The sequence below is a fragment of the Giraffa tippelskirchi genome, chromosome 4, assembly GCF_054371585.1.
Source record: "Giraffa tippelskirchi isolate mGirTip1 chromosome 4, T2T-mGirTip1v1.2.pri, whole genome shotgun sequence".
Classification (NCBI taxonomy): Eukaryota; Metazoa; Chordata; class Mammalia; order Artiodactyla; family Giraffidae; genus Giraffa; species Giraffa tippelskirchi.
The window spans coordinates 6567045-6593967 of record NC_137278.1 but is presented as its reverse complement, the minus strand read 5'-3'; the positions used below and the strand labels follow the sequence as shown (position 1 = coordinate 6593967).

Genomic DNA, 26923 nt, shown 5'->3' with positions numbered 1-26923 from the left:
ATGCCTAAATTTACATAAAAACTGAGAGTGATCTTGAAAAAAGAAAATTCATTAATGGCTCCACTGATTGATTTCTCTTGGGTCCTGTTTTGGCTTCTATAGTTAGAAGAACAGCCATAGATAAAGAAGGTGCGGTACATATGTATAATGGAATACTACGCAGTCATAAAAAAGCATGAAACAATGCAATTTGCAGCAACATGGATGGACCTAGAGACTATCATACTAAGAGAAGTAAGTCAGAAAGAGAAAAACAAATACCAAAATATGGGCACAGAGGAACCTGTCTATGAAACAGAAACAGACTCACAAATACAGAGAACAGACTTGTGGTTGCCAAGGGGGAGGGTGGGAAGGAGAGGCATGGACTGAGAGTTTTGGATTACTAGATGCAAACTATTACCTGTAGAATGAATGGACAATAAGGTCCTACTGAATAGCACAGGGAACTATATTCAATGTCCTGGGATAAACCATAACAGAAAAAAATATGAAAAATAAGTGACTCAGTAAGTATATGTATAAATGAGTCATTTTGCTGTGCAGCAGAAATGAATGCAACACTGTAAACCAACTATACTTCAATTTTTACAAAAAGAAGAAGGGGAGGAGAAAGAACAGTCCTAGGAGGTGACTAGTGGTCCACAATGAGACTCTCCATATGACACCATTTCACTGTTCACTTCTCTTTTTATTGCCTGTTGCTATTTCTCTTTCATAGTAGCTACTTTCATTATTTTACATTTAATTTCTTTCATTTCCCCTGAATCTACAGATGTGCCTAGAGAAGTATACAGTAATAAATTTGCAATTTTCATCATGGTACATTTTACAGACAGAGTGAAATGTGAGTTCATCTCCAACAGGTGTTACTAGATGACACAAGAGGCAGAGGACTTCAGTAGAAAGGACGTTGCTCTGGGAATCCAGAGACCATGTGTCTGGGTGCAGTGACCGTGAACAAATCAATGGGCAAGTCTGTGCTTCCAGTTCCTCATCTCTAAAACCCTGAGGCAGGGGCGTGAAATGACCTCTCTTGTCCCTTAAAGTTTCGAAATTCCAAGGGAATATATATCAACCAATAGAATAGTGATTGCTGCAATTACTTAAAAAAGGCAGGGGTACATAACAGTTTAAATTTTTTTAAGTAGACAAACTGATAAAGAAAACTGTATTGACTTGGAGGTTGCTATCACATGCTGCTGCTGCTAAGTCACTTCAGTCGTGTCCGACTCTGTGCGACCCCACAGACGGCAGCCCACCGGGCTCTGCCGTCCCTAGGATTCTCCAGGCGAGAATACTGGAGTGGGTTGCCATTTCCTTCTCCAGTGCATGAAAGGGAAAAGTGAAAGTGAAGTCGCTCAGTCGTGTCTGACTCCTAGCGACCCCATGGACTGTAGCCTACCAGGCTCCTCTGTCCATGGGATTTTCCAGGCAAGAGTACTGGAGTGGGGTGCCATTGCCTTCTCTGTGCTATCACATGAGCTGTGCTTAAACTATATCGTGTTTTCTCTACTGAGACTCTCACAGTAAAAATTATCTGGTAGATTTAGATTCAAAAGACTGTGAAGAAGCAGTATTTCCTAAATATTAAATATCTAAAGCAAGTGCCTTAGAGAGAAATAATAATGCAGAAAAGAGAAATCGTGCATATCGAAAGCACAGTGGAATTCTTTGAGTTGGTCTACCACATTTAAATATTTGGGGACTTCCCTGGTAGTCCTGTGATTAAGAATCCGCCTTCCAATACAGGAGATGTGGGTTCGATCCCTGGTTGGGAGACTAATATCCCACGTGCCTTGGAGCAACTAAGCCCCTACACCACAATGAAGACCCAGTGCAGCCAAAAAAAAGATAGATTTAATAAAAACAGTAGCTCCAATTTACATGTACCAAGAATATTAGAAGGGGAGCCATGGAAAGCAGATGACTAGATAATCAATAGATTCTTTTGCAAATATATTTAAAGCAGCATATATGTGATCTGCAGTATTGAAAAGCCTAGAAGTTTCATGAGATATTTTTAGTGCATGGTTTTAAATATTGACCATTTCTTCTGCTAACCACAAACTACAAATGAAAAAATGCCACTTCTAAATTCACACCTTATACAAAAACCCATTCAAAACTGTTATTTTATAGGTTTATTTAAACCCACACTTTCTTTTTAGCTTCCAGCCATAAAAATAGTTCAAATTTTATACGTAATTGAAGGAAGCAGAGCTTGAAGAGATTCAGGAGAAACCAGCACTTTTTATAGTTCCGTTTTCCCAGTCAAACCCCAAACAGGATTAAAGACCTGTTGTGGGTGATCTCCAGTAAAGATGGTCCACTTCTGTGCATGAGTATCACTTTGACAGTGTTAAACATATAGCATTCAAACGCTTCTTAAAAACATCAATGAATAATTCACTCTATAAATGCTAACAGAAAACTAAAACCTTAAGAGGTCTAGAAGAGAACTTCAGATCCAAAGATACTTCTGTTAGGGACCACTACCAAAAAAAAAAGAGCAATTGCCTTTCCATTCTCTCGAGATGGGCTTTCTTGCCCTATTTGTATGAAGTTATTTTAAAAATAAGCAAACAAATAAACCACCAAAAGCAACTTTAAATTTATGAGATCTTTCTGAGAAACAAGTGTTTATATATTTGCTCTTCAGATAGGCTAATTAAAAGCTAGGAGGAAAATACACATCTTTTAATAAAAATACTAGACTTAAATTCGGTTGTTCCTAAGAGCTGCCAGGAGGCTTTTAAAAAGGAGATGCTTAGGCTCCATTTCAGATCCTCTGAAATGGAAGGTCTAGGGTTGGACCCAGGAAATTTTTTTTTCTCTCTTTCTTTTATACTTTTAAAAGCTTACCGCAGATTTCCAGATAAAGATGGCAAAATAAAATCTCATTAGACAATTGTGCTTTTTTCCAACAAGAGGTGAAATAAAAGCCAGGAAATTTTCCAGAGCAGAAAATAAACCAATGAAGAAAGGCACATAACCTCAGTCTACACACTTTGAGAAGTGGTGACCTATGTGAGGGATGGAAGGTTCTGGTACAGTGTACAACAGATGCTTGACCCCTCCCTCACAGTCACTGGAAGGGAAATAAGTCCATGGAACATGGACTGACTGAAAATCGAGTCAGACAGAAGTAAAATGAGGGGTGAGTCAGCACTCAGGGAACAGAGACAGAAAAGCTCTGGGAGGAAGCTGGGCAGACTGAGCACCCAGATTCCAGGACTCGGCAGGGGCCGGGGCTGGCCACCTGGGTTTCCACTTCCCAGGGCTGCGAGCCGAATGCCTGGGGGAGATCACCCCAAACCTAAGGATTCCCAAGGGACAGGAGTGAATGGTTGTGACCTCATGGAGCGAATGTCAAAACAGAAACACTAACCAAGTTTCCGAAGAGACAATGAAACTCTCAAAGACAAGAGATACAAAATCAGGCGCCCCATGGAGTTAACCGAAACTGGTGACTAACACGAATTCCTGAACTTGCCTTCCAGTTTGTTAAAAACCCCTCTGCTTGTAACCTGCCTTCACCCTTCAAGCTTGCCTTCTTGCTATAAAAGCCTTGCTTGTCTTCCAAGCATCATGCAGCCGAAACAGTAAGATGTTTGCCTGGGTTGTTTTCCAGGAACCTGGAGTCAGCTCTGTTGAGCTCAAGTTCAAGCCAACTAACACTGGTTTTGTGTCTTAGTTGCTTAGCCATGTATGACTCTTTGAGACCCCATGGACTGTAGTCCACCAAACTCCTCTGACCATGGAATTCTCCAGGCAAGAATACTGGAGTGGATAGCCATACTCTTCTCCAGGGGATCTTCCTGATCCAGGGATCGAACCCAGGTCTCCTGCATTGAAGGTAGATTCTTTACCATCTGAGCCATCAGAGAAGCCCCACCTAAAACTGGAGCTGCACAAGTGTCCAGTGAATGGCCTTTTGATGGCAGAGGGTCAGAAACTCCACCCTCAGATCATGCTAAGCACCTCCATTCTGGAACATGCATCCCACAAAGAAGCAAGTAACTCAGGTACACCTGTACAGAACACGAATGACCTCATCCTACCTGCAATCACTTTCTCCACACCTAAGACCAACCACCACCCTGCTTCTTTAATAAATATCCCAAGCCCCTCGCCTACCAGGAGGCCGATCTGAGACTTGTTCTCCTGCTTTCTCCTTTGGCTGCCTTGTGAATGAACCCTTTCTCTGCTGCAAACCTCGGTGTCTCAGTGTTTGGCTTACTGTGTGTTGGCCAATGAACCTGGTTTGGTAACACTTTCCCCTACTCTTACCCTGTAGTGGAGACAAGGCAAGACCAATGGCGCCAGAAGCACAACAATGATCGTTCCCATTCTATCAGATCAAACAGGAGCACTGGTGACGCTTGTTAATACCAAAAACATGCTTAGACATCAACCTAAGACACTTACATGCTTTATCTCATTGAGACCCCTCAACAACCTTGCAAGGTAGGAAAGATCATCATCCTTATTACTCACATATTACAGATGAAAAAGACAAAGCACATAGAGTAATTTGCCCCAAATCATTATTACTGTTAAGTGGAAGAACATTCCAGACACTGAGACTCTAGAGTGGGGTCCCCCACCTCCGGGATCTGATGCCTGATGATCCAAGGTGGAGCAGATGTAGTGATAATAGAAATAAAGTGCCCAGTAAATGCACTGCGCTTGAACACCCGGAACCATCCCTCCCCCACTCCAGTCCGTGGAAAAACTGGCTTCCACGAAACCGGTGTGCCAAAAAGGTTGGGGACCACTGCTCTAGAATCTGTTACTTTTAAGCACTTCACTAAACTGCCTGAATTAAATATAAGCAAGGTGAAAAGATGCAATGTAATACAGATGACAAGGGAGGAAGAAAATGACAGAGAAAAACCCAATCTGGAAGAAAATATATAAGGGCATGAAATAAACAACTGACTTTGCAAACGAAAGTGCTGTAAGGAAAATTGATAAAGAGCGATCAACCACAAAGCATTGCTTGGAAAAGTTACCAAAGTGCTAAGTGGCACAAAAAAGTTCTTCACAGAGTCAAAAAAGGAAGCCACCTACAAGGAATAAATATTTGGCTGCACCTAGACTTTTCCACCAGAAGACAATGTAGCAACAAAGTTTGGAGAGAAAGAATGACCAGAGACTAATTTAAGTCAAATTGTTGTTAGGTGCAGTCTATCCTCCATATCTGTGGGGTCCACATCCATGGAGTCAATGAACTGCAGGTGAAAAATATTGGGGGGGGAGGGGGGAATTCCAGAAAGTTCCCCAAAGCAAAATTTGAATTTGCTTCATGCTGGCAACAGTTGACACAGTATTTACAATTGTATGAGGTATTACAAGTAATCTAGAGATGATTTAAATATTTGGAAGGATGTGTGTAGGTTGTACACAAATACAACGCCTTGTTATATAAAGCAACTTGAGCATCTTCAAATCTCTGTATCTGAGGAGGTGGTTCCTGGAACCGATGTTCGCAGACACTGAGGGATGACTATAGAGTGGTATTCTCAAACAAGAAAGAACTCGAGGAGCATGCCAAAAGTTCCCATCGGGGTAAAATATCCCTATTTTTCTTGATGCCAGCAAACAAGTGGAGAGGCTGTGGTAGAAGGAATGGTGATGAACACATATCTGTAGTTAAGACAAATTAACTGTGACACTCATTTTATAAACCAAGTTATATAGTTCTATAACTCAATTAGGAGAGGAGGTAAAAGAGGTAAATACTCTTTTCTTTATCTTTCCTAGCAGTGAGTCAATTGAGTCTGTTTAAAATTACAACGTGAGTTAAAAACAAAACAAACAACAACAAAAACACACCAAAAACCCCACCAAACAGTAATGACAACCTGCATTTTTTTTTCTAAATCTTATAAGAATTTAATATTTCAAGCTCAGTCAATCCTTCAAGTTTCATTTTAATATCTTGCTAACTGTTCAAGTAAATTTAAATTCAATACCTTGTATATACAATATGCAGTATATTTTATAAGATGACTTCAACACAGTTTCCTTTTATTTACAATGGGCTCCAATTAAAAAAAAATTGACCAGGATAAGAATGGTTCAGGAAGAAAGTACAAATGACTCCAATGCATACAAACATTTTTAACCTCATTCTTACTAGGAAAAACATAACTTGCTGCTCAGATCTAGCAATTTTTACTTATCAATCAGCAAAGATTAAAAAAAGATGGGTAGCAAGAGGTACTGAGGGTCAAGGCGAGTAGCAGTGCCATGCACTCTTGGATGGTGATCATGTTATAGCTTCTGAGAAGAGTCACTTGGCAAATTTTACCAGAACCAAAATGCTACTGTTAGAAACTTATTCTCTAGACATGTTTGCCCAAGTGTTTCATTCAAAGTTATCCATTGCAACTTTGTTTAGAGTTGCAAACAGCTGGAAACAATCAACGTATCCACCAATCCAGTACAACACTGTATAGCTGTAAAAGATAAACATGAACTCCTAGAATAATCTGCAGGATGCAAAAGGGCAAGGCCACCCTGAACTTCAGGGAAGTGGGGATTAGAAGTTTCAATCATGTGAATTCATTACCTGGTCATAACAAATAAGTCAGTTTTGTTTTGTTTTTTTAAAGAAACAGTTGCTAAGGGGCAATCAATAGTTAGTTCTCTTATATAGGTCATAACATATTTTGGGATTATATTAAGAATTTAACCCTGCCTTGAATGGAGAGGCTTCCCTGGTGGCTCAGCAGTGAAGAATCTGCTTACAATACAGGAGACAAGGGTTTGATCCCTGGGTCAGGAATATCCCCTGGAGGAGGGCATGGCAACCCACTGCAGTATTCTTGCCTGGAGAATTCCACGGACAAAGGAACCTGGTGGGCTATAGTACATAGGGTTGCAAAGAGGCAGGCATGTCTTAAGCAACTGAGCACTCATGTACACATGCCTTGAATGGAGTGTAACTATAGCAGGTGTCAGCAAACTTATATAAGTGTATACACACACACACACACACACACACACACAAGCAAGCTTAGAAAGGACCAGACACTAAATATTTTAGACTTGCAAGCAAGTCATGGTCATGTGGCCTCTGTTGCACTATTCCAGTGCCATTGTTTTTTTGCAAAAGCAGCCATAGACAATACATAAATGAATGGATGTGCCTGTGTTCCAATAAAACTTTACTTATAAAACCAGGCAGTGATGGATTGGGCCACAGAGGTGGCCAATAGTTTGTTAACCACTGACCTACAGAAACCAAAGCCCTAATTATCATCTTCTACATCTAAAATAAGTTAGCACGTTTTTCTTCTAATGCAGAAAAGAATTAACGACAGACCTCTCCCCAAAAAGTGATGTTCTTCAGCATCATATTGATATTTCAAGCAAAGTCTTTGTTGAATATGCTCCAGTCACATTGGCCTTTTCATTCCTCCAACTTGTCACCACTTTAGGAGCTCTGCACTTGCTGATTCCTTGGCCTGGAAGAAGGACTCTCAGACCTTTGCTTGCTATCTGTCAGTCCTCAAGCTATGGATTTTCCCTGGCCAGTGTGACTAAGTAACCCTTGCCCCACAGCAAGCTTTAATGCATCACTGGTTTCACTTATTCAAGGTGATAAACTGCTATCTTTAAGTGATTTACGGCCTTGTTCATTTGCATGAAGTCTGTTTTCCACAGTGAAAAGCTGAGTCCCTCAGGCTCTGGCACTTCCTGTGTCTCTTTCACTAGAATCCACTCCCCCAACGCTGTTGACACACTGTTAGTTGTTCCGTTTGTTGCTAAACCCTCATCAGCTTTTATAGGCCTGTGCCAACAAGTAATTCTCCTTGAAACAGTGTTGACCAATATTGCAGACCTGTTCCCGTTGATTCACTCTTTCTACAACTATTTACTAAGTACCTAGTATGTGCCAGGCACCGTTCCATACTGTGGGGATTCATCAGTGAACACAACTCAAGGAGCCCTGCCCTTAAGAGGTTTATATTTTAGCAAGAAGGAAGTGGAAGGTGATGATGAACAGTATATAAGAAAATTATACAATATTAGAAAGTTATCAGCACTTTGGAAAAACCGGAATGTGCAGCAGGGAGGCAAGGAGGCCCTCACTGTGCAGGTGACATTTGAGCAAAGACTTGAAGGAGGTGAGGCAGTTGGCCATGTGGGTCCTGGGAGATAAACCTCTATGTGATCTATATGAACGGCCACGTAGTATCCCTGGGGCGAGAGCAGGCCTGGCACGTACAAGATTGAACAAGGAGGCGGGGATGGTCAGAGCAGAGATATGAAGGGAGAGAAGATGTCAGAGAGGGAGGGAGACCGCTCATGTCGGCTTTGTAGGACATCCACCGTAAGGATTTCTGATTTACTCTGAGGGAAACTTGAGTGGAGAGGGTGGTGTGGGGAGGGAGAACTGGGCTTCAGAGATGCAGATTTTGAGCAGAGAGATGCCTTTTCAGATGTTCTATGCCAGATGTTTTCTAGACATCTAAATGGACATTCTGAGCAACCTGCTTCTGGAGACAGGTCTAGCTTGGAGACACATGTCTGTTGCCATAGAGACCATCTTGAAAGCCAAGACACAGACAAGATCACCAAGAGAGCATAAACTGAGAAGAAAAGAAGACCAGGAGTTGGGCACTGGGGCAGATGGGATGAAGGGGCAGGAGGAGACGAGGAACCTTGAGGGAGGCTGAGCAGAGCTTCCAAAGAGCTTTCGGTGAGATAGGAAGGAAGCCTAGAGATGGGGGTTTCAGATGCCAAGTGAGGGAAGTGTTTCGAGGAGGCAGCATCCACCCCATCAAAGCTGCTGAGGGGTCAAGGATGGTGAGGACTGAGGACAGGAGACGGGCTGGGACAGGATGAAGGTCACGGGTGCCCCAAGGAGCAGTTCATGCAGGTGAGCGTAATAAGGAGAGGTGGGGTGAGCTCAAGAGGAGTTCTGTTTTCTTTGTGGATTTTCAACGACGGGAGACAGTGGTGTGTTTTTGTGAAGATGGGGATGATCTAATAGAAAGTGAAGCACTGATAACACGGAGATGGAGGAAAAACTAGTGGAATAGAGTTCTGGGAAAGTCTAGTGTGTAAGAGGTGGGCTGGGATTCAGACAGGAGCATCCAGGTGTGGGAACGGATTCGGACAGGTGGGTTACAGAGTGTGAGACTGAGGGCGTTTTCCTTGGGCCGCTTCAGTTTTCTCAGGGAAGCACAAAGCAAGCAGTGAGGACGGGAAGGAGATCGGGGTGTGTGGCAAGAGAAGCCAGGAAGGACTCAGGCAAACGGAAAAGCAGATCAACGAAAGACAGCCCGATTACTCCTCAGCACCAAGGGCCCTGCCCAGATCTCAGTCTTAAAGATTAGAAGACACGTCCAGAGGATTAGTAATTGTCCTGAAGGCAAGGTTCAACTACTCATTATCTGTTTCTGTCAACTTCTCCCATAAGCACAGGGCTTTCTTGGTGGCTCAGACGGTAAAGAATCCATCTGCAATGTGGGAGACCTGGGGTTCGATCCCTGGGTTGGGAAGATCCCCTGGAGGAGGGCATGGCAACCCACTCCAGTATTCTTGCCTGGAGAATCCCCATGGACAGAGGAGCCTGGCGGGCTACAGTCCATAGGGTGAAAAGAGTCAGACATGACTAAGCAACTAAGCACACACCCGTAAGCACAAATACTTTGCAGGGATGGAGTGAAACAAATGCTAGCATTTAAATCTCAGGAAAAGGACTTCCCAAGAGATAACCACCACAGCAGTAACACCGCTACTCTAGATCCGAAATGGGAAAATGGTCAATAGAGAGCTATTAAATGTTACCCCAAACCTATTGCTGAAATTGGGAGTCTTTTCCAATCGCCTCCAGTTTTGTTACCTAAATCCTCGGTTCGCTCACAGAGAGTGATGAGAAAGGGCAGGGAGACAGGTGCTTCCCAGAGGGCAGCAAAAGCAGCACCTTTCTGTCCTGACATAGAACCGATGAAGAAGCTTGCCGAGGACAGACTTCATGACATCGGATGACAAACCTCCCAAGCAAAACAAGACAGTGGAGGAGGCTCCAGGAAAGAAGAGACGACGCCAAGAGAAAAAGTCAACAAAGGTAGGGAAATCCATTAGCGGAGGCTAAGCACAGCGCAGCACACTTTGGCTAAAGCTGTTACGTAACCCATTTCCACAGGAAAGACAACGTTTTATGACAGGTGCAATGTTTAAATAATCAACACGGAGCAGCTCGTTCGCCACTCCCACTGTCAGTTATAAAGCTTTAAACTGCTAGTGAGGCTGATACACATATAAGGCATCGGAAGTTCATCTGGAATAAAATTTATTTATAAAAATAAGTTTATTGATTAAATTCTTACCGAGTAAATTTAATTTTACTTGAATTTTATTAAGCAAAATTAAATAAAGACAACTTAATTCGTAGTAAATTATCAAATTATTATTAAATAATGTATTTATTATTAAAGAAATCTGTTGTTGCTGCGGCTCAGTCGCTATGTCATGTCCAGCTCTGTGACCCCATGGGCGGCAGCAGGCCAGGCTCCTCTGTCCTCCACTATCTCCCTCAGTTCAGTTCAGTTCAGTTCAGTCGCTCAGTCGTGTCCGACTCTCTGCAACCCCATGAATTGCAGCACGCCAGGCCTCCCTGTCCATCACCAACTCCCGGAGTCTACCCAAACCCATGTTCATCGAGTCGGTGTACAGTTTGCTCAAATTCATGTCCATTGAGCCGGTGATGCTATCTAACCATCTCATCTTCTGCCGCTCCTGTCTCCTGTTGCCTGCAGTCTTTCCCAGCTGTACTATTAAGCAAATAAATAGTAGATTTATAAAAAAATTCTTTATAAAAATGATTTCATTGAGCAATATATATTGTATTTTATTTACTCAATGGAAACAAAACTTATCATCCATGAAGTGCACCATACGTACCACTTAGGTGATTATTAAATGACAACAGAGCTCTCTAAGACGATTCTTTCCAAGATACATGACATTCACCTTGTCCAGATGGTCTTTGGATTAAAATGAAATGTTTCTAGATCAAAAGTCATCTAGACATTCACAATCTGCACAAACCAACCAAACAAGAAATCATGAAAGATCTTGCCACTTCAAGCTTAGTTCTGCCAGCAACTTTTAAATATTTTATGTAAGAACAGAAACTTCTTGGATAATTTTGTCCTTGGAGTTGTAAGAAGGGCTGCCTGAGGACCTCTCAGCCGCTGCTGGAGGGAACATGAATCAGACAAGCTCTCTGGAAAACTGACTCCATCTGCTAAATCTAAACATCCACAAAGCCTAAGACCCAGGAATTCCACTCCTGGACATGTACTTGATAGCCCCAAGTTGGAAACAAGCAATAGCCTAGTGACAGTAGACTGGACAAGCTTTGACACACCCATCAACCAAAATAAAAAGCATCACAACATGTAACATGAATGAATATCATAGACGTAATGAGGAACAAAGAAAACCAAATACAAACTGCATAATAAATGATAACATTCACCAAAGCTTCAAAAACATGCCAGACCAATCCATGTGGTCAGAGGTCAGTAGAGTGGTCAACCACGGGGGCAGGGGAGGGGGATGAACCAGAAAGGACTGGGAGACTGGGGGCTGAGGCTGGTAATTTTCTGTTTCTTGACTTGTGTGTTGATGACATAATTGTATCCATTCTGAAAATTCCTGGAGTCATACACTTATGATATGTGTACTTCTCTGTTGTTATGTTTCAAAAAAAGTTTTCTGGAAAAAAAAAAAGTTCCTCCAAAATTCAGCTGCTAACCTTTTAAGCAACAGAGCATAATAGCCATAACTTGGTTTTTCTGTTTACTGTGCTCTGAAAAAATAATTTTCTATATGAAACAAAATTGCTTTTACTGAAATATAAGCTTTCATAAAAGGGGAAAATCAATATTTAAAGGCTTACACATTTATGGTATAAAATGAGGATATAAATGACCCTTACATTCATTCTGCAGTTAACAAACAACCTTTCTCAATATCAACTTACCTGAGTTGCTTTGCATAGTTGACTTCAATCTCTGTCCTCTCCTTTACAAATTTGATGTATTTCTCAAGAATATCAATTCCCCACTGTGTGTGTTTTTCTAAGTTGTCAAACTGATCCTGTTAATAAAAAAATAAAAAGGCAGAGCTTGTAACCTTTCTCTGTGATTAACGTAACTTCAGTGCACAGTTCTCTCAACAACATATCAGGACGTAGAAAGCAGGTCTAACATTTTCCATGATTGTACTTGGGTGCTTTTTCGTTGAGCAATTTTAAATCAACATTACCAAATTTGGTTTGAAAACTGCCTGAGATATTGAACTCTGACCCATCCGTTCACGTTCTCTATTCCTGTTTAGAAACGTGGTGTTTGGATATATTTAATGTATTGGCGCAAAGCAGAGTGTCTTCTGCTGATACTAAAAGCTGAGAGATGAAACACACTCCCGAGTTACCTCAGCCACGCTCTTAGCACATTAAGGGTCATTTGTGAGTTAACTTTCAACACCAGCTCATTGAAATTTGGGGCAAAGATATGGGAGGGAGAAGAGTTACAAAATACTACTTTCTTCAAACAAATAGAATGACTCATACAGACTCTATTCAACATTCAACCATGCATCAAGCCTACATTATGGGGCAGAAATGGTGAGTGGGGCTGGGGAACCAAGAATAAAAATATAACCCCAATGTGCAGAGTGCCTTGAGAATGGCAATCTGGAAGAGTGTGGCTGGTAGGTATTCCAGTCACAGCTAATGCAAAGGCAGGGAGAGGACCAGGAATCAGGTGGACTGGTCTTGCTAGAGCCCCAGGTGGGGGTAGGATGCAAGGGAACGAGTGGCAGTGGCTGATGGAACCAGAGGGTCCCGGTTGAATCACCCAGGGCCTTGAATGCCGAGTTAAGGTGCCCAGACTCTCTGGTGGGCACCAGTGAGCCACTGAAGGGCTTGCAAATGGAGGGGCACAGCCAGAGATATGTTTAGCATCACCAGAAGTTGGAAGTAAGGGGACTGTTCAGTAATCCAAAGGCGAAAAACTGGGAGCAGAGGGAAGGAGTCTACAGATCATGAACAAAGAATCAGCGAGCATGCAAACTATTACATTTAGAATGCATGAACAAGGACCTAATATATAGCCCAGGGAACTATATTCAGTATCCTGGGGTAAGTCATAATGGAAAAGAATGTTTAAAAATGCATTGAAAAGGTTATAAGAAAAGAATATACATATGTGTATAACTGAGACACTTTGCCATACTGCAGAGATTGGCACAACACTGTAAATCAACTATACTTCCATTAGAAGGGCTTCCCTGGTGGTTCAGATGGTAAAGAATCTGCCTCCAATGCAGAAGACCTGGGTTCAATCCCTGGGTCGGGAAGGTCCCCTGGAGAAGAGAATAGCTAGCCCCTCCAGTATTCTTGCCTGGAGAATTCCATGGACAGAGGAACCTGGTGGGCTACAGTCCATGGGCTCGAACAACTAAGCTCAAACTCAGCTAGCCTTCGTGACAGATTAGATGGAGAGTTGGAAGGGATGCGCAGGGGAGAATCCTAGGGTGACTGCTTGGTTCTGCTTCATGGACCCCTACTCAACAAATCACTTCACCCCAAACTGCCGCCCCTCTGCCTGTCTTCTCCTTGAAGTGGAACCCAGCCCCACAGAACAGCTGGAGAAACCTCAACTTAAGAAATTCAGGTTTTCTTGGACTTCCCTGCCGGGGTACAGTGAATAAGAATCTACCTGCCAATACAGGGGACGTGGGTTCGAGCCCTGGCCTGGGAAGATTCCACATGCCAGCAGGACGACTAAGCCCGTGCTCCACAACTACTGAGCCTGTGTCCTAGAGTCCGTGAGCTGCAACTACTGAAGCCCATGGGCCTAGGCCTGTACTCTGCAACAAGAGAAGCCACTGCAATGAGAAGCTCATGCACAAAAACAGGGTAGCCCCTACTCTCCCCAACTAGATAAAGCCCATGCAGAGCAGCGAAGACCCAGCACAACCAAAAATAAATAATTAATTTTAAAAAAGAAAAGAAATTCAGGCTTTCTTTTACTAGAATGTTTTCTCATTGAAAATTGGCACTGTAAAATGTTTATCTTGATACCTAATAATGTTTACTATTACCATAAAATAATCGAGTGAAAGAAAGTGAAAGTGAAAGTCACTCAGTCGTGTCCGACTCTTTGCAACCCTGTGGACCATACAGTCCATGGAATCCTCCAGGCCAGAATACTGGAGTGGGTAGCCTTTCCCTTCTCCAGGGGATCTTCCCAACCCAGGGATCAAACCCAGGTATCCCTCATTGCAGACGGATTCTTTATCAGCTGAGCCACCAAAAATCAAGGACCAATATTAAAGACTTTTCATTGATTCCTGGTCCCCAATAATAGATTTCACAAACTCTGAGACTTCTCTGCTCAAGAAGGTTATTTGTGTTACCTCTAAGGACAAGGATGGTCAGGCAAATTTAAAGTGTAAACAAGACTGTAGATCTCTTTAAACTATTTGAGAGAACAAATATACAAACAGTTCAAGTAATGATTGCAATCATTACTAGTTATTCAGAGCAAGGCTTCTTTTTATTTTTAATTAGTCATTTTATTTTATTCTTTATTTTGGCTGCTCTGGGTCTTTGTCGAGGCGCATCAAGGCTTCTCTAGTCGCGCGGCTCGTGGGCTGTTACTCCATAGCATGTGGGATCTTAATTCCCCAACTAGGGATCAAATCTGTGTCCCCTGCATTGGAAGCTGGATTCTTCACCACTGGACCACCAGGGAATTCCCAGAGCAAGGCTACTTTAAAGCTTTCTGCTAATCAGTAAACTGTTGTTAATACAGTTTTATAATGACTTTATTTATTGAACTCCTTTTCACACCTCTGCCTCCATTTGGGACCCCTATCTCTGTATAATTTCTACCACCAGAGCCTTACTTTTTTTTTGTCCATGCTACAGGGCGTGTGGGATCTTAGTTCCCTGACTGGGGATCAAACCCACGCTCCTGCGTTGGAAGTATGGAGTGAACCACTGGGTCATCAGGGAAGTCCCCAGCCTTATTGTTTTTAAAGGTATAGATGTTTCCTTGAAAACTAACTAAGATCATCTGCTCTTGCTAACAACTAAACTTCCTCCTTTTCCTTACTATATTACTTTGCAATTCTTTTTAGCACTAATATGTATAATACAAAGCAATAGCTTTTGAGATCAAAAACTTTTTTAAAAAATTTACACTTGAATTGAGCCTACCTTAAAAATTACTGGCCTCAAACCAACAATATGTTTTCAATAAAGTTATCTCTACTCAAGACCATTCTGCAAGCTATAATAAAGCACTTACTAAATAAGTGTCCAAATAAGATAGAAGCTCTTAATAATAAAAAAAAAAAACTTGATTCAGTAACAAACTAGTACTTGCTCATGAATATAGCTTAGTTCTTTTTTCTGCTATATTACAACACCTCAAAGATGCAAGACTACTGTTGCTGTCACATGGATGGCTGAAACGTGGACTTTTTGACAGCAGCTACAAGAAAATTCAAAACAGATGAAAAACCAATCAACCTGCTTACATTCTTGATGAAAATGTGGAAAACTTAATGGGAAAAAAAAAAAACCCAAAACCCTCCAGATCTTAAAAAGACTCTTTTGTGAGCAAATATTGTAGGTGGTATTTTTCAAAATAGCCTTTACTACTTTGCAGATGGTACCATGATCAAAAAGGAGTTCTTTCCATTTTCTGTGAATTATACTTCATTTAAAGAGAGGGAGGGAGAGAAAGAGAGAGAGAGAAAATGTATCTTTTCCTGTTTGATGTCACATCGCAGCAGTTTTGAAGACTCCTTTGCCCTCTTAAAATTCATTAAAGACCCCAAAGAGCCTTTGTTCATCTTATTTTATTATATATGCATGTGTGTGTGTTTATTTTTTTGTATACACACACACAGAGGCTGTGCTGGGTGTTAGCAGCAGCATACAGGACCTTTCAGCTGCAGCATGTGCAATCTAGTTCCCTGACTGGGGATCAAACCCAGACTTCTTGCATCAAGAGTGAGGAGTCTTACCTATTGGACCACCAGGGAAGTTCCTGTTTATCTGGTTTATAGCTATCAATATTTACTCTATGAGAAATTAAAAGTTGAAAGATTTTAAAAGACAATAATAAATTTGTTGTATATTAATTTATCTAGCATATATATATATATATATATATATATTATTTTTAGGAACTTTACTTCAACACCCCCCCCCCAAAATGAGAAGTATGGCACTATTTTACATGTTAGCAAATCTCTTTAATGTCTGGTTTAATAGAAGACAGCTGGATTCTCATCTTCTTCCATATTCAGTCTGTTGTGGGTCCTTATTTTGGTGGAAGTATATAAAAAAATACAACTTAACCCAGATATGCAACAGTTAGAAAATGGAGGTGTGTTTCAATGCCCTTTCTAGATAATTGTGGAATTCTTATTTGATACCACACCCAAACTCAACAAACAGTCGTTTCTGAAAGGCTAGCTGCAATGTGAAATCTGAAACCATGGCAATGAATTTTTCATACCAGTTACAATAAAATGCACTAGTCTGTCTTGCACTTTGAATGGATCTTTTACCTGGGCATGACTGCATTATGCGCTGGTCATTTGGAAAATATTATCTCACTTATGTATGCAGATCTTCCAAGTGTTGACATATGTATGCAGATCTTCCAAGTGTTGACACATTTCAATATAAACTATTTTAGGATCAAATCACATGTCTATATCACTACTGATCTTATCCGATGAGTCTTTAAATATGTGGTAACAGTCAAGGTCACAGTGGCAAGGACACATTTTTCCAAAACTTTAATTTCCACTTAAAAGCTGGGATTTTATTATTGGCTACAAATACTGTCAGTTGTTTCCTTGAGGTGACAGGCTCACTTCATTTATTTTAGAGAAAATGTCTGCCAAATGCCCAAGAGTTCATCTGTTGATTATTCTTTGAAGTAAAAACGACATCCTATGATATAAATGGGCTTCCCTGGTGGATCAGTGGTAAAGAATCCACCTGTCAATGCAGGAGACTCAGATTCATTTCCTGGGTTGGGAAGATCCCCTGGAAAAGGAAATAGCAACCCGCTCAGGTATTCTTGCCTAGTAAATCCCATGGATAGAGGAGCCTGGTGGGCTACAGTCCATGGGGTTGCAAAGAGTCGGACATGGCGTAGCAACTAAACAGCAGCAGCAGCATGATCAAAGCAGCTGGGTTGTGCTTAGCCACTTAGTTGTGTCCAACTCTCTGTGACCCTGTGGACTGTAGCCCGCCACGATCCTCTGCCTGTGGGGATTCACCAGACAAGAATACTGGAGTGTGTTGCCATGCCCTCCTTCATTTGGTCTTCCATGGTTTCCCTCATTGCAGGGCAGATTCTCTACTATCTGAGCCACCAGAAAAGTCCAAGAATACTGGAGTGGGTAGCCTATCTCTTTTCCAGGGAGATTTCCCGACCAAGGAATCGAACCAGGGTCTCCAGCATTGCAGGCAGATTCTTTATCAGCTGAGCTACCTGGGAAGGCCCCTGATAAAAGCAGCTAGTCCAGCTCAAAATACAATCACTTCAGTATTCTGGTTTAAGGATACTTCCTGTCTTGCCACACTATTAAAAAGATGTATGATGTATACTCAAACATTGAGCTTTAATAAAATCATTCATCTTTACTGTTTCATCAAAGACATTTTAAAAAAGTCATTCATCTTTACTGTTTCATCAAAGACATTTAAAAATAAAACTGATTTTTTTTTAAACAGGTAGTGATGAGAATACAATAACCACTATCACAGTTTGGAGCCTGCACCCTGATTCCTGCTAAGCCAACAGTCATTTCACCCACCACTGCTTTTGTACCATTAGTGCAAACGCCCAAAAGGTGAAAAAGGCGATGTCTTAGTATCATTATGAAAATAGTTTTGACCTCGTGAACCCCATGAGAGGGTTTTTGGAACCTCTAGAGGTTCAGAGACTCACTTGAGGAACCACTATCATATGACACATACTCTAAAATTTCTACTTGAAAGCTTCATATTGCCAAAGATGCAGAAAGTCAGATAATGTATGACCCTAATGGAAAATGTTTAATTTATAAGTGTGTACTATATATAAGCTCAACAAATAACTCCAAATTTGCCAAGAGAACTGCAAATGGATGTGTCCGAGTAAATGATTACAACCTGGTATCTTTTCAGAATCTCCTTCTCCCTCCCCCTCACCAAGCCTTCTCTTGAATTCTCATTGCTCCTTGAATTCTAATGAACCAAAGACTCCTGGCAGGAGCTTTCAGCTACAAGGGGCTGAGTAAGCCGAATGAGGAAAGTGCAGTTGTATTAATCAGTATTCTACAATTATTTTTCCAGGTCTGGTTTTATGTCCTAGACTATGATTAAGCTCCTTTATACATTGAAGATTAAACAATGAAATGAGCATGAACTCTGGCATTTGTTTAGGTCATGAAGTTTTATCTTCATCAGAGGTTCTGAAAAATCATGAGGTTTATTTATTTTTTTGTATTTTGGGTTTTTTTTTTTTTTTGGCTCCACTATGTGGTATTCTCGACCTTAGTTCCCTGACCAGGGATTGAACCCATGTCCCCTCCATTGGGAGCATGGAACTTAACCACTGGACCGCCAGAGAAGTCCCCAAATCATAAAGTTTAATACAAACAAAATTTGCCTTCCCATAGACCTACACTATAAACCCATCAGTCAGGGTGAAGACTGGTTTCTCTAGGTCAGATATAATGACTGTTCTTGCTTACTCAAGAAGACTTCCGAAATCTGATTTTTTTTTTTTTCAAATGATGCCAAAGAACTAACATAGGAACTATGAGCAGAAAAGCTATTTAAGATGAGGAGACCCAAATTGGCCATAGGGAAGCTTTCTCCAAAGTACAGGTCAATTTTTAACATGATACTTCCTCTAATCAAAAAGGATACTAAACAGACACATCCTAAATCCCTGGGAAAAGCCAATCTAAGAAGAAACTAAGTTGCTAAAGTCGCCTCTGGGTAAATGGCTCAGACTGGAGAAAGGGTATCAAGAGGCAACTCTCCTCGGAAATGGGGAAATCCGTCCCCTGCCGGAAGTTGCTTACTCAGGAAGGGAACGATCTCTTCCTTCCATGTCACCGGGGCACTTCCATGTGGTATCAAACCACTGTTTTAGGATGCTCTAATTCTATACGAAACCCGCTTTCCTAAGGACGTGGGCACTTTGAGAAGCACCAGATCCTAAATGGCTCTATTTCTTTTTTCTTTTTTGGCCGTGCCACGTGGCACGTGTGATCTTAGTTCCCCAACCAGGGATCAAACCTGTGCCCCCTGTAGTGGAAACTAGGCGTCCTAACCACTGGACAGCCAGGGAAGTGCCCCAAATGGCTCTATTTCAACAGAATCCCTTGGGATGATATAACCGGTGTTGGCTTCCTCTTCTCTTTGAGGGAAGTGTTAGAAGAGATTTGAAAAAAGATAGATACAGGTGTATGTGTAACTGAATAATTTTGCTGTATACCCGAAACTAACACAACATTGTTAATCTACTGTTGTATGTGTGCCTAGTTGCTCAGTTGTGTCCGACTCTTTGAGACCCCGAGGGCTGAAGCCCACCAGGCCCCTCTGTCCATGGGATTTTCCAGGCAAGAATACTGGAGTGGGTAGCCATTCCCTTCTCCAGGGGATCTTCCTGACCCAGGGGTCGAACGCAGGTCTCCTACATTGCAGGCAGATTCTTTACCGTCTGAGTCACCAGGGAAGCCCTGTTAGTCTTCTATACTCCAAAGTAACATAAGAAATTTTTTTTTTTTTTAAGAAATTTTTACAAAGAGTGTCAGAGCAACCTAGATGTCCATCAACAGATGAATGGATAAAGAAGTTGTGGTGCATATATACAATGGAATATTATTCAGCCATAAAAAGGAACACATCTGAGTCAGTTCCAGTGAGGTGGATGAACCTAGAGCCTGTTATACGGAGTGAAGTATAAGTCAGAAAGAGAAAAGCAAATATCGTACATTAATGCATATATATGGAATCTAGAAAAATGGTACTGATGAACCTGTTTGCAGGACAGGAGTAGAGACACAGACACACAGAACAGAGAGGGGGCACAGCACACAGGAGGGGAAGGAGAGGGTGGGACGACCTGAGAGGGCAGCAATCAAACATACAGATCACCACGTGCAAACCAGCCAACGGGAAGCTGCTGTATAACACAGGGAGCTCAGCCTGGTACTCAGTGAGAACCCAGAGCAGTGGAGTGGAGTGGAGGGAGGTTCAAGAGGGAGAGGATATATGTATACTTACGGCTGATTCATGTTGCTCTATGGCAGAAGCCAACACAATATTGTAAAGCAACTACCCACCAGTTAAAAATAAATTTTTTTAAAAAGTTACTACACACACACACACACACACAAAGTGTCAGAAGATATAGATCTACCCAGACCGCATGTAAAAAAAACTCACTTACAAAGTTTTTAAAAATCCATTTTAGTCTGAATAGTCAAGTGGTTGCATCTACAGAAAGAGCAACAACAAAAAATTATAGAACTTTACACAAAAATGTGTCATCCAAAATACCATCTGGCAATTCTATTTCTTGAATGTTTAACAAAGATTTCAATTCATTTTCTTGGACAAATGAAGACTTGTCCTCATACATTAAATTAAAGGCAGAACTACCCCAAAATATAGGTTCAACGTAAAAGCTGTCAAACTTTGAAAGTGATGAAAAACCGTTACCCAAAGTGACTTCAGTGTTTGTCCACAGTAGATAAAATGTGAGAGACAGCATTAGAGGGTTTCTTTCAAGGAGCCAGATAGATAGCCTCGTGTTTTGACAGTACAAGTAAATGCAGATTCTGTCAAACCATATATACATCTGCTGATTCTGAAACGGGGCCAGTGAATTGGGGTGGTGCGGCTGCTTGGGTTGAAAATGTCTACTCAGGCAAGAGCCTGTAACATAACTGACAAAAGAGGGGCTCTGGTGTGACAGGGTCATGGCTGGACAGTCAAGTTAGTACAACAGATTTTAATTAGGAAGGGAATGCAAATAAAATGAAAGGTTTTCCTGAACTCGCGATCTCTTTAAAAAGCAGGTCTAGGGATTCCCTCTTTGTCCAAGGCTAAGACTCCGCACTTCCAATGCAGGGGACCTGGGTTTGATCTCCGGTCAGGGAACAAGATCCCACATGCTGCAACTAAGAGTTTGCATGCTATAAGGGTGTATAATGCAAGCCTCAAAGAAAAATTCTGGGTGCTGCAACTGAAAGAACCCGCATGCCACAAGGAAGATTGAAGATCCCGCATGCCAAAACTAAGACACCTGCAGCCAAATACATAAATGTTTAAAAACAAAAAAGGAAGTCTACAACACGTCAGAAAACACAGGTACAAAGTTAGCTATATTTGCTGTAATGAGTCACTGTTGTGAACTCTCTCTGTTGTGAAAATGAAAATACTAAAGAATTAGTCCATGTTCATCATTCTTTTTAGCCATTGCACTGGAAACATGAGAGGTAAGGACATAAACACGAGATGAAAATACATGTTTGAGTCAAAAACAAAAAACTAGCTGAAGTTTAAGAGGCAACAGCGTATGGATGAAGTTATTGACATAAAGAATGTGGAAAGGCGCACAGAACATGAAAAGTTGCGTCTTGGAATTTTTCTAACAATAATTACATTGTGTACAAAGGGCAGTAAGGAGGCTGGTGCTGGCTGGATGTACAACAAATGAAAGGCCCCAGAAAGCACAGGACTCGGGCCAATGAATGCGGGGTGCCCTCGGCCAACTGTAATGTGATTTTACCCTGCAACCTGGAATGAAAAGAGAAGGTAACAAATTGTATGTTTAGAAAAAGCACCCAGATTCTGACTGTACCGGAGGCCAAGCAGATGAGACTTGGAGGGGAAATTGCTCTGGAACGTACTGCTTTAAGAAGCTGCCATGAGCTTCTGGCCTTTCTCAATGTTCTTAGAACACCTTAATCACTCTCTGCCCCCTTCTCTGTTCCTTTGGATACAGTAAAAACAACAAACAAACAAAAACAAACTGCCCCAAACAGGCTGCGTGAAAGAGCTAGCAAAGAATAGGATTTTGAAGCAAAAAACATTTCAAGGAGGGTTCACTATTTTTCATTAAAGAAAAGAAAAAAACACTAACTTTGTAAATGATATTTCATGGTAATATATTTTTTTAATTGGAGGAAAATTGCTTTACAATGTTGTGTTAAGTTTCTCCCTGTAAATGATATTTTTAACAGTACTCCTCCAGATATACATTGTCAAATATTTAAGTAGAGGAAGAAAAGAATTAAGGGTGATGGGTAGGGTGGGATAAATTAGGAGTTTGGGATTAACAGATATACAGTCCTGGGTGTTCATTGGAAGGATTGATGTTGAAGCTGAAGCTCCAATACTTTGGCCACCTCATGCAAAGAGTTGACTCATTGGAAAAAACCCTGTTGCTGGGAAGGATTGGGGGCAGGAGAAGGGGACGACAGAGGATGAGATGGCTGGATGGCCTCATCGTCTCGATGGACATGGGTTTGGGTGGACTCAGGGAGTTGGTGATGGACAGGGGAGGCCTGGCGTGCTGCAGTTCATGGGGTCCCAAGGGTCGGACACGACTGAGCGACTGAACTGAACTGAAGTGAACTACTGTATAAGGCTTCCCTGGTGGCTCAGAAGGTAAAGAATCCACCTGCAATGCTGGAGACCTGGGGTTTGATCCCTGGGTTGGAAAGATCCCCTGGAGGGCATGGCAACCCACTCCAGTATTCTTGCCTGGAGAATCCCCATGGACAGAGGTGCCTGGCGGGCTACAGTCCATGGGGTCACAAAGAGCTGGACACGACTAAGCAACTAAGCACTACTGTATATGAAGTAGACAAACAACAAGGACCTACTGTATGGCATTGGAACCATACTCACTATTTTGTAATAACCTATAACTGAAAAGAATCTGAAATATATATATATATATGTAAAACCAAATCACTGCTCTGTACACCTGAAACTAACACAGCATTGTAAATCAACTATACTTCAATGAAAGAATGAATGAATTAATGAAGGAAGGAAGGATGATGAACATATAAAAACTAGGTTCAGAAAGCTGGGTCTAGCTTGAAATTGTAGTGGGCTGCATCAACGCTAATTGAAGATGGAAATTAGTCAGAGACCAAAACCTTGCTCTTTGTAAGAAAAAAAAATGCTCTCATTGTGACAAAACACTAGAGGGGCTTAGTCAAGTTTGTTAAGATGAACGTTTTTAAAACAAACGCTCGGGATCATCACCATCTGGCCTCGACCTGGAATGGGATCTTCTCATTCATTTGCAGGTTTCTGTGCATCAGCTTGGACATCGAAGGCTGTCTAAATATGAACTCGTTTCTTTCCTGGGCCGGCTCCATCAGCAGGTGCAAGAGTTCAGTCCTCTCCCCCTCCTCCAGCTGGCCAGCAGTTCTCTAAGCCCTAGAGAACTCACTGTGCCTCTCAAACATCCCACACCATCCTCCACAGGTTTAAGACTAACCCAAGGGCAGAAGAAAAGAGGGAGAGGGAGAGAGGAGGAAGCCGCATTCTAAATACCAGGAGGAACTCTGAAGGCAGCCCAAAGACGAACGAAGAGCAAAGTATATAAACTAAACTTTTAATGAGAAGGAAAAGCCATATTTTAAAACTCTGACTTATTTCTAAACTCCATAAATTATTTCCAGGTGTGTGTGAGGGACTGAGCAGAATATTAGAGAAATACCATAGGGGACAATTTTTTTTAAAGCCCTGGCACCTGAAACTTAGTTAACACCAATGAAAAAGATTAAACACGTAGCAATTAACTCACTTCCAATGTTAAGTAAAGAAGGTTCAGGGACTTCTCTGGTGGTCCAGTGGTTAAGAATCCACCTTCCAGCATAGGGGTCACAGGTTCAATCCCTGGTCGGGGAACTAAGATTGCACATGTTACCAAGCAACTAAGCCTGCATGCCTCAACTAGAAAGTTTCTGAGAGTTTGTTTTGTGACCAGGAGAGCTCTTATTTGTACAAAACAGCTTTAAAAATACAGAATAAAATAGCTTTATTCTACTATTATTCACAACATCTGGTCCAAATATTACATACTTTTAAAATATTTTAAAGTTTAAAGCAGGCATGTTAGAAAACTAATGAAAGACCCTGCATGATGAAGACCTGACACATACAAATAAATAATAAAAAAGTATTTTAAGAGATATTAATTCATCTAGTGACAAACTTTACCCAAGCCTATTTATAATCTTGATTTGTCACACTTACTGTGATTATTTTTATCTTTCATGGTAGAACCACATTGTTATTACATTGCATGATATATTTACTATAGTTCCTTTCTAAATTCTAAAAAATCTGGAATTCCAAACACATCTGGTCCTAAAGGTTTTGGATAATGGATGTCAGACCTAATTTGGGGAAATCAGTTGCTCAATAAGATAAGGTAGGGAAAAAAAGTGTAAGGATTGGAAAGGAAGAAATATGTCATTCACAGAGCGTATGATTAACTATGTAGCACAGACAAAAGGATCCAGTGATAACTTTTAAGAACTAAGAGTTTAATACAGTTGCTGTATATAAAATCAATGTATAGGATGCAACGGCTTTTCAATACAAGAGGAACAAGCTGACCATGAAGTTTTAGCAACAGTATCATTCACAACAGCATGAAAAATTGCAAGTGGGTAGAAATGAACTTAATAAAAAATCTGTGAGACCTTCAGGGAGAAAACGATAAAACCTTCTTGAGACATTAAAGAAACCCAGAAGAAATGAAGAGATACAAGGCTCTATAATGTATATATATCAAATCATTCCCAAATTATCTATAGATCTAATGCAGTTTCAATTAAAATCCCAAGTTTCCAGAGAACGTAATTCAAAGACTAAAAAGTGAAGTGAAGTCGCTCAGTTGTGTCCAACTTTCTGTGACCCCATGGACTGTAGCCCACCAGGCTTCTCCATCCGTGGAATTTTCCAGGCAACAGTGCTGGAATGGGTTGCCATTTCCTTCTCCAGGGGGTCTTCCCAACCCAGGGGTTGAACCTGGGTCTCCTACATTGCAGGCAGATGCTTTATCATCTGAGCCACCAGGGAAGCCCTTTCAAAGACTAAAAGGAGCTGCAAAAGTCAGTCAACAAACGCACTTGAAGAGCAAGGTGGGGGTACTGGCCACACCCAACACAGACTTACTGTGAAGTTAATTAACAGGCTGTGTGGTATTGGCCAGGGACAGAAAAACAGGAGAATGCAAAGAAGAGAAGGCCAGGAACAGGCCCAAGCCAAAAAAGACTTTGTCTAGAAAACAGGTAATCGTATAGAAAAGTCAGAGAAGCTAATGGCAGGACTCGGAGACTGGAGCTAGAATGAACTGGTTTGAACTCCAGCTCTTTGGGGCTTCCCTGGGGGGCTCAGATGGTAAAGAATCTGCCTGTGGTGCAGGAGACCGGGGTTCGGTCCTTGGGTTGGGAAGATCCCCTGGAGAAGGGAATGGCAACCCACTCCAGTATTCTTGCCTGGGAAATCCTATGGACAGAGGAGCCTGGTGGACTACAGTTTCTGGGGTCACAGAGAGTTGGATAGGACTGAGCAACTAACACTTTCACTTTCCAGCTCTTTGATAGACCAGCTATGTCACCAGCAAGTTACTTAACCTCTCTGAGCTTGTTTCTTGTCTAAAAACTGGGAGTAATAGCAGGATCTGTTTGTAGGGATTTGTATAAGGACTTGTATAAGCTATCTCACACTTAGAACATTGCTTGGTACATGGTCAGTCCTTAGTGAGTGTTAATACTAGCAGCATGACCACCATCATACCATTATGATCAAAGGTCAACAGGGGAGAAACAAGCTGTTCAATAAAAGGTGCTGGGATAATTGTCTATCTGTTGGGAAAAATGAAATCAAAACTCTCTTTTACAATAGATACACAAAATAATTATACACAGGTAGATTAAGGACCTAAATGGAGAAGAGCAAGACGGTTAACACTTTTAGGGGACAATATACAAGAATGCTTTTCCAACCTTGAGGTAGGAAAGGATTTTTAAACAAGATACAAAAATGCATGTACCATAAAGAAAAGTAAATTGATAAACTTGTCTGTGTAAAAACTAAAAACTTCTGCTTGTGAAAAGATACCATGAGGAAAATGAAATGATACATGACAAGCTGGGAGAAGAGATCTGTAATACACAATCAACAAAGGATTAGTAAGTATCTACAGTACATTAATAGAAGGAACTTGTCAAATCAATTTTCTTTTTTTAATTGAGGTATAACTGACATATAACATTATATTAGTTTCAGGTGTACAAAATAATTATTTGATATTTATATATACCCTGAAATGATTGCAACAGTAAGTAAACATCCATCACCACCATACACAGTTACAAAACTTGTTCTTTCTTTGAGATGAGAACTAAATTAAATTTCTGAAAAGGAGGAAAGAAACCCAATAGGAAGGAGGGGAAATCATAATAACTTTAAGAATGAACATCAAGCCACAGAACTGACAAAACTAAACTACTGTTTACCAGTATATTCATAAGTGATGAAAAATTACAAAGAAAAACTGAAGAGTATTTTTAATACAAAATTTTGAATAATGCTCAATTAGGGCAGTACAACAGGAAGGGGAGATGTGATTGGGCTCATAGGGGACTTCTGGATGGAATAAAGTTCTATTTCTTTCCCTGGATGAAATGCTCATGGATGTTCATTCACTGCTACTTCTGTACACATCATTCCTTCCCTACACAGTTTCATACATTTATTTATACTATGCCATACTGCTCATTGCTCATGCATGCTCAGTCATGTCCGACACTTTTTGAC

General features: G+C 41.2%; 1 protein-coding gene across 16 annotated transcripts in view; it reads right to left on the bottom strand.

Moving 5' to 3' along the window:
• Positions 1–26923, bottom strand: part of FNBP1 (formin binding protein 1) — a 136836-nt gene that overhangs the window by 77048 nt on the left and 32865 nt on the right. For all 16 annotated transcript variants that reach the window (XM_081594779.1, XM_081594782.1, XM_081594783.1 and 13 more), the window contains exon 2: positions 12014–12129. In XM_081594779.1, coding sequence (XP_081450905.1) covers positions 12014–12129 — 116 coding nt within the window. The remainder of the gene's footprint in view (positions 1–12013; positions 12130–26923) is intronic.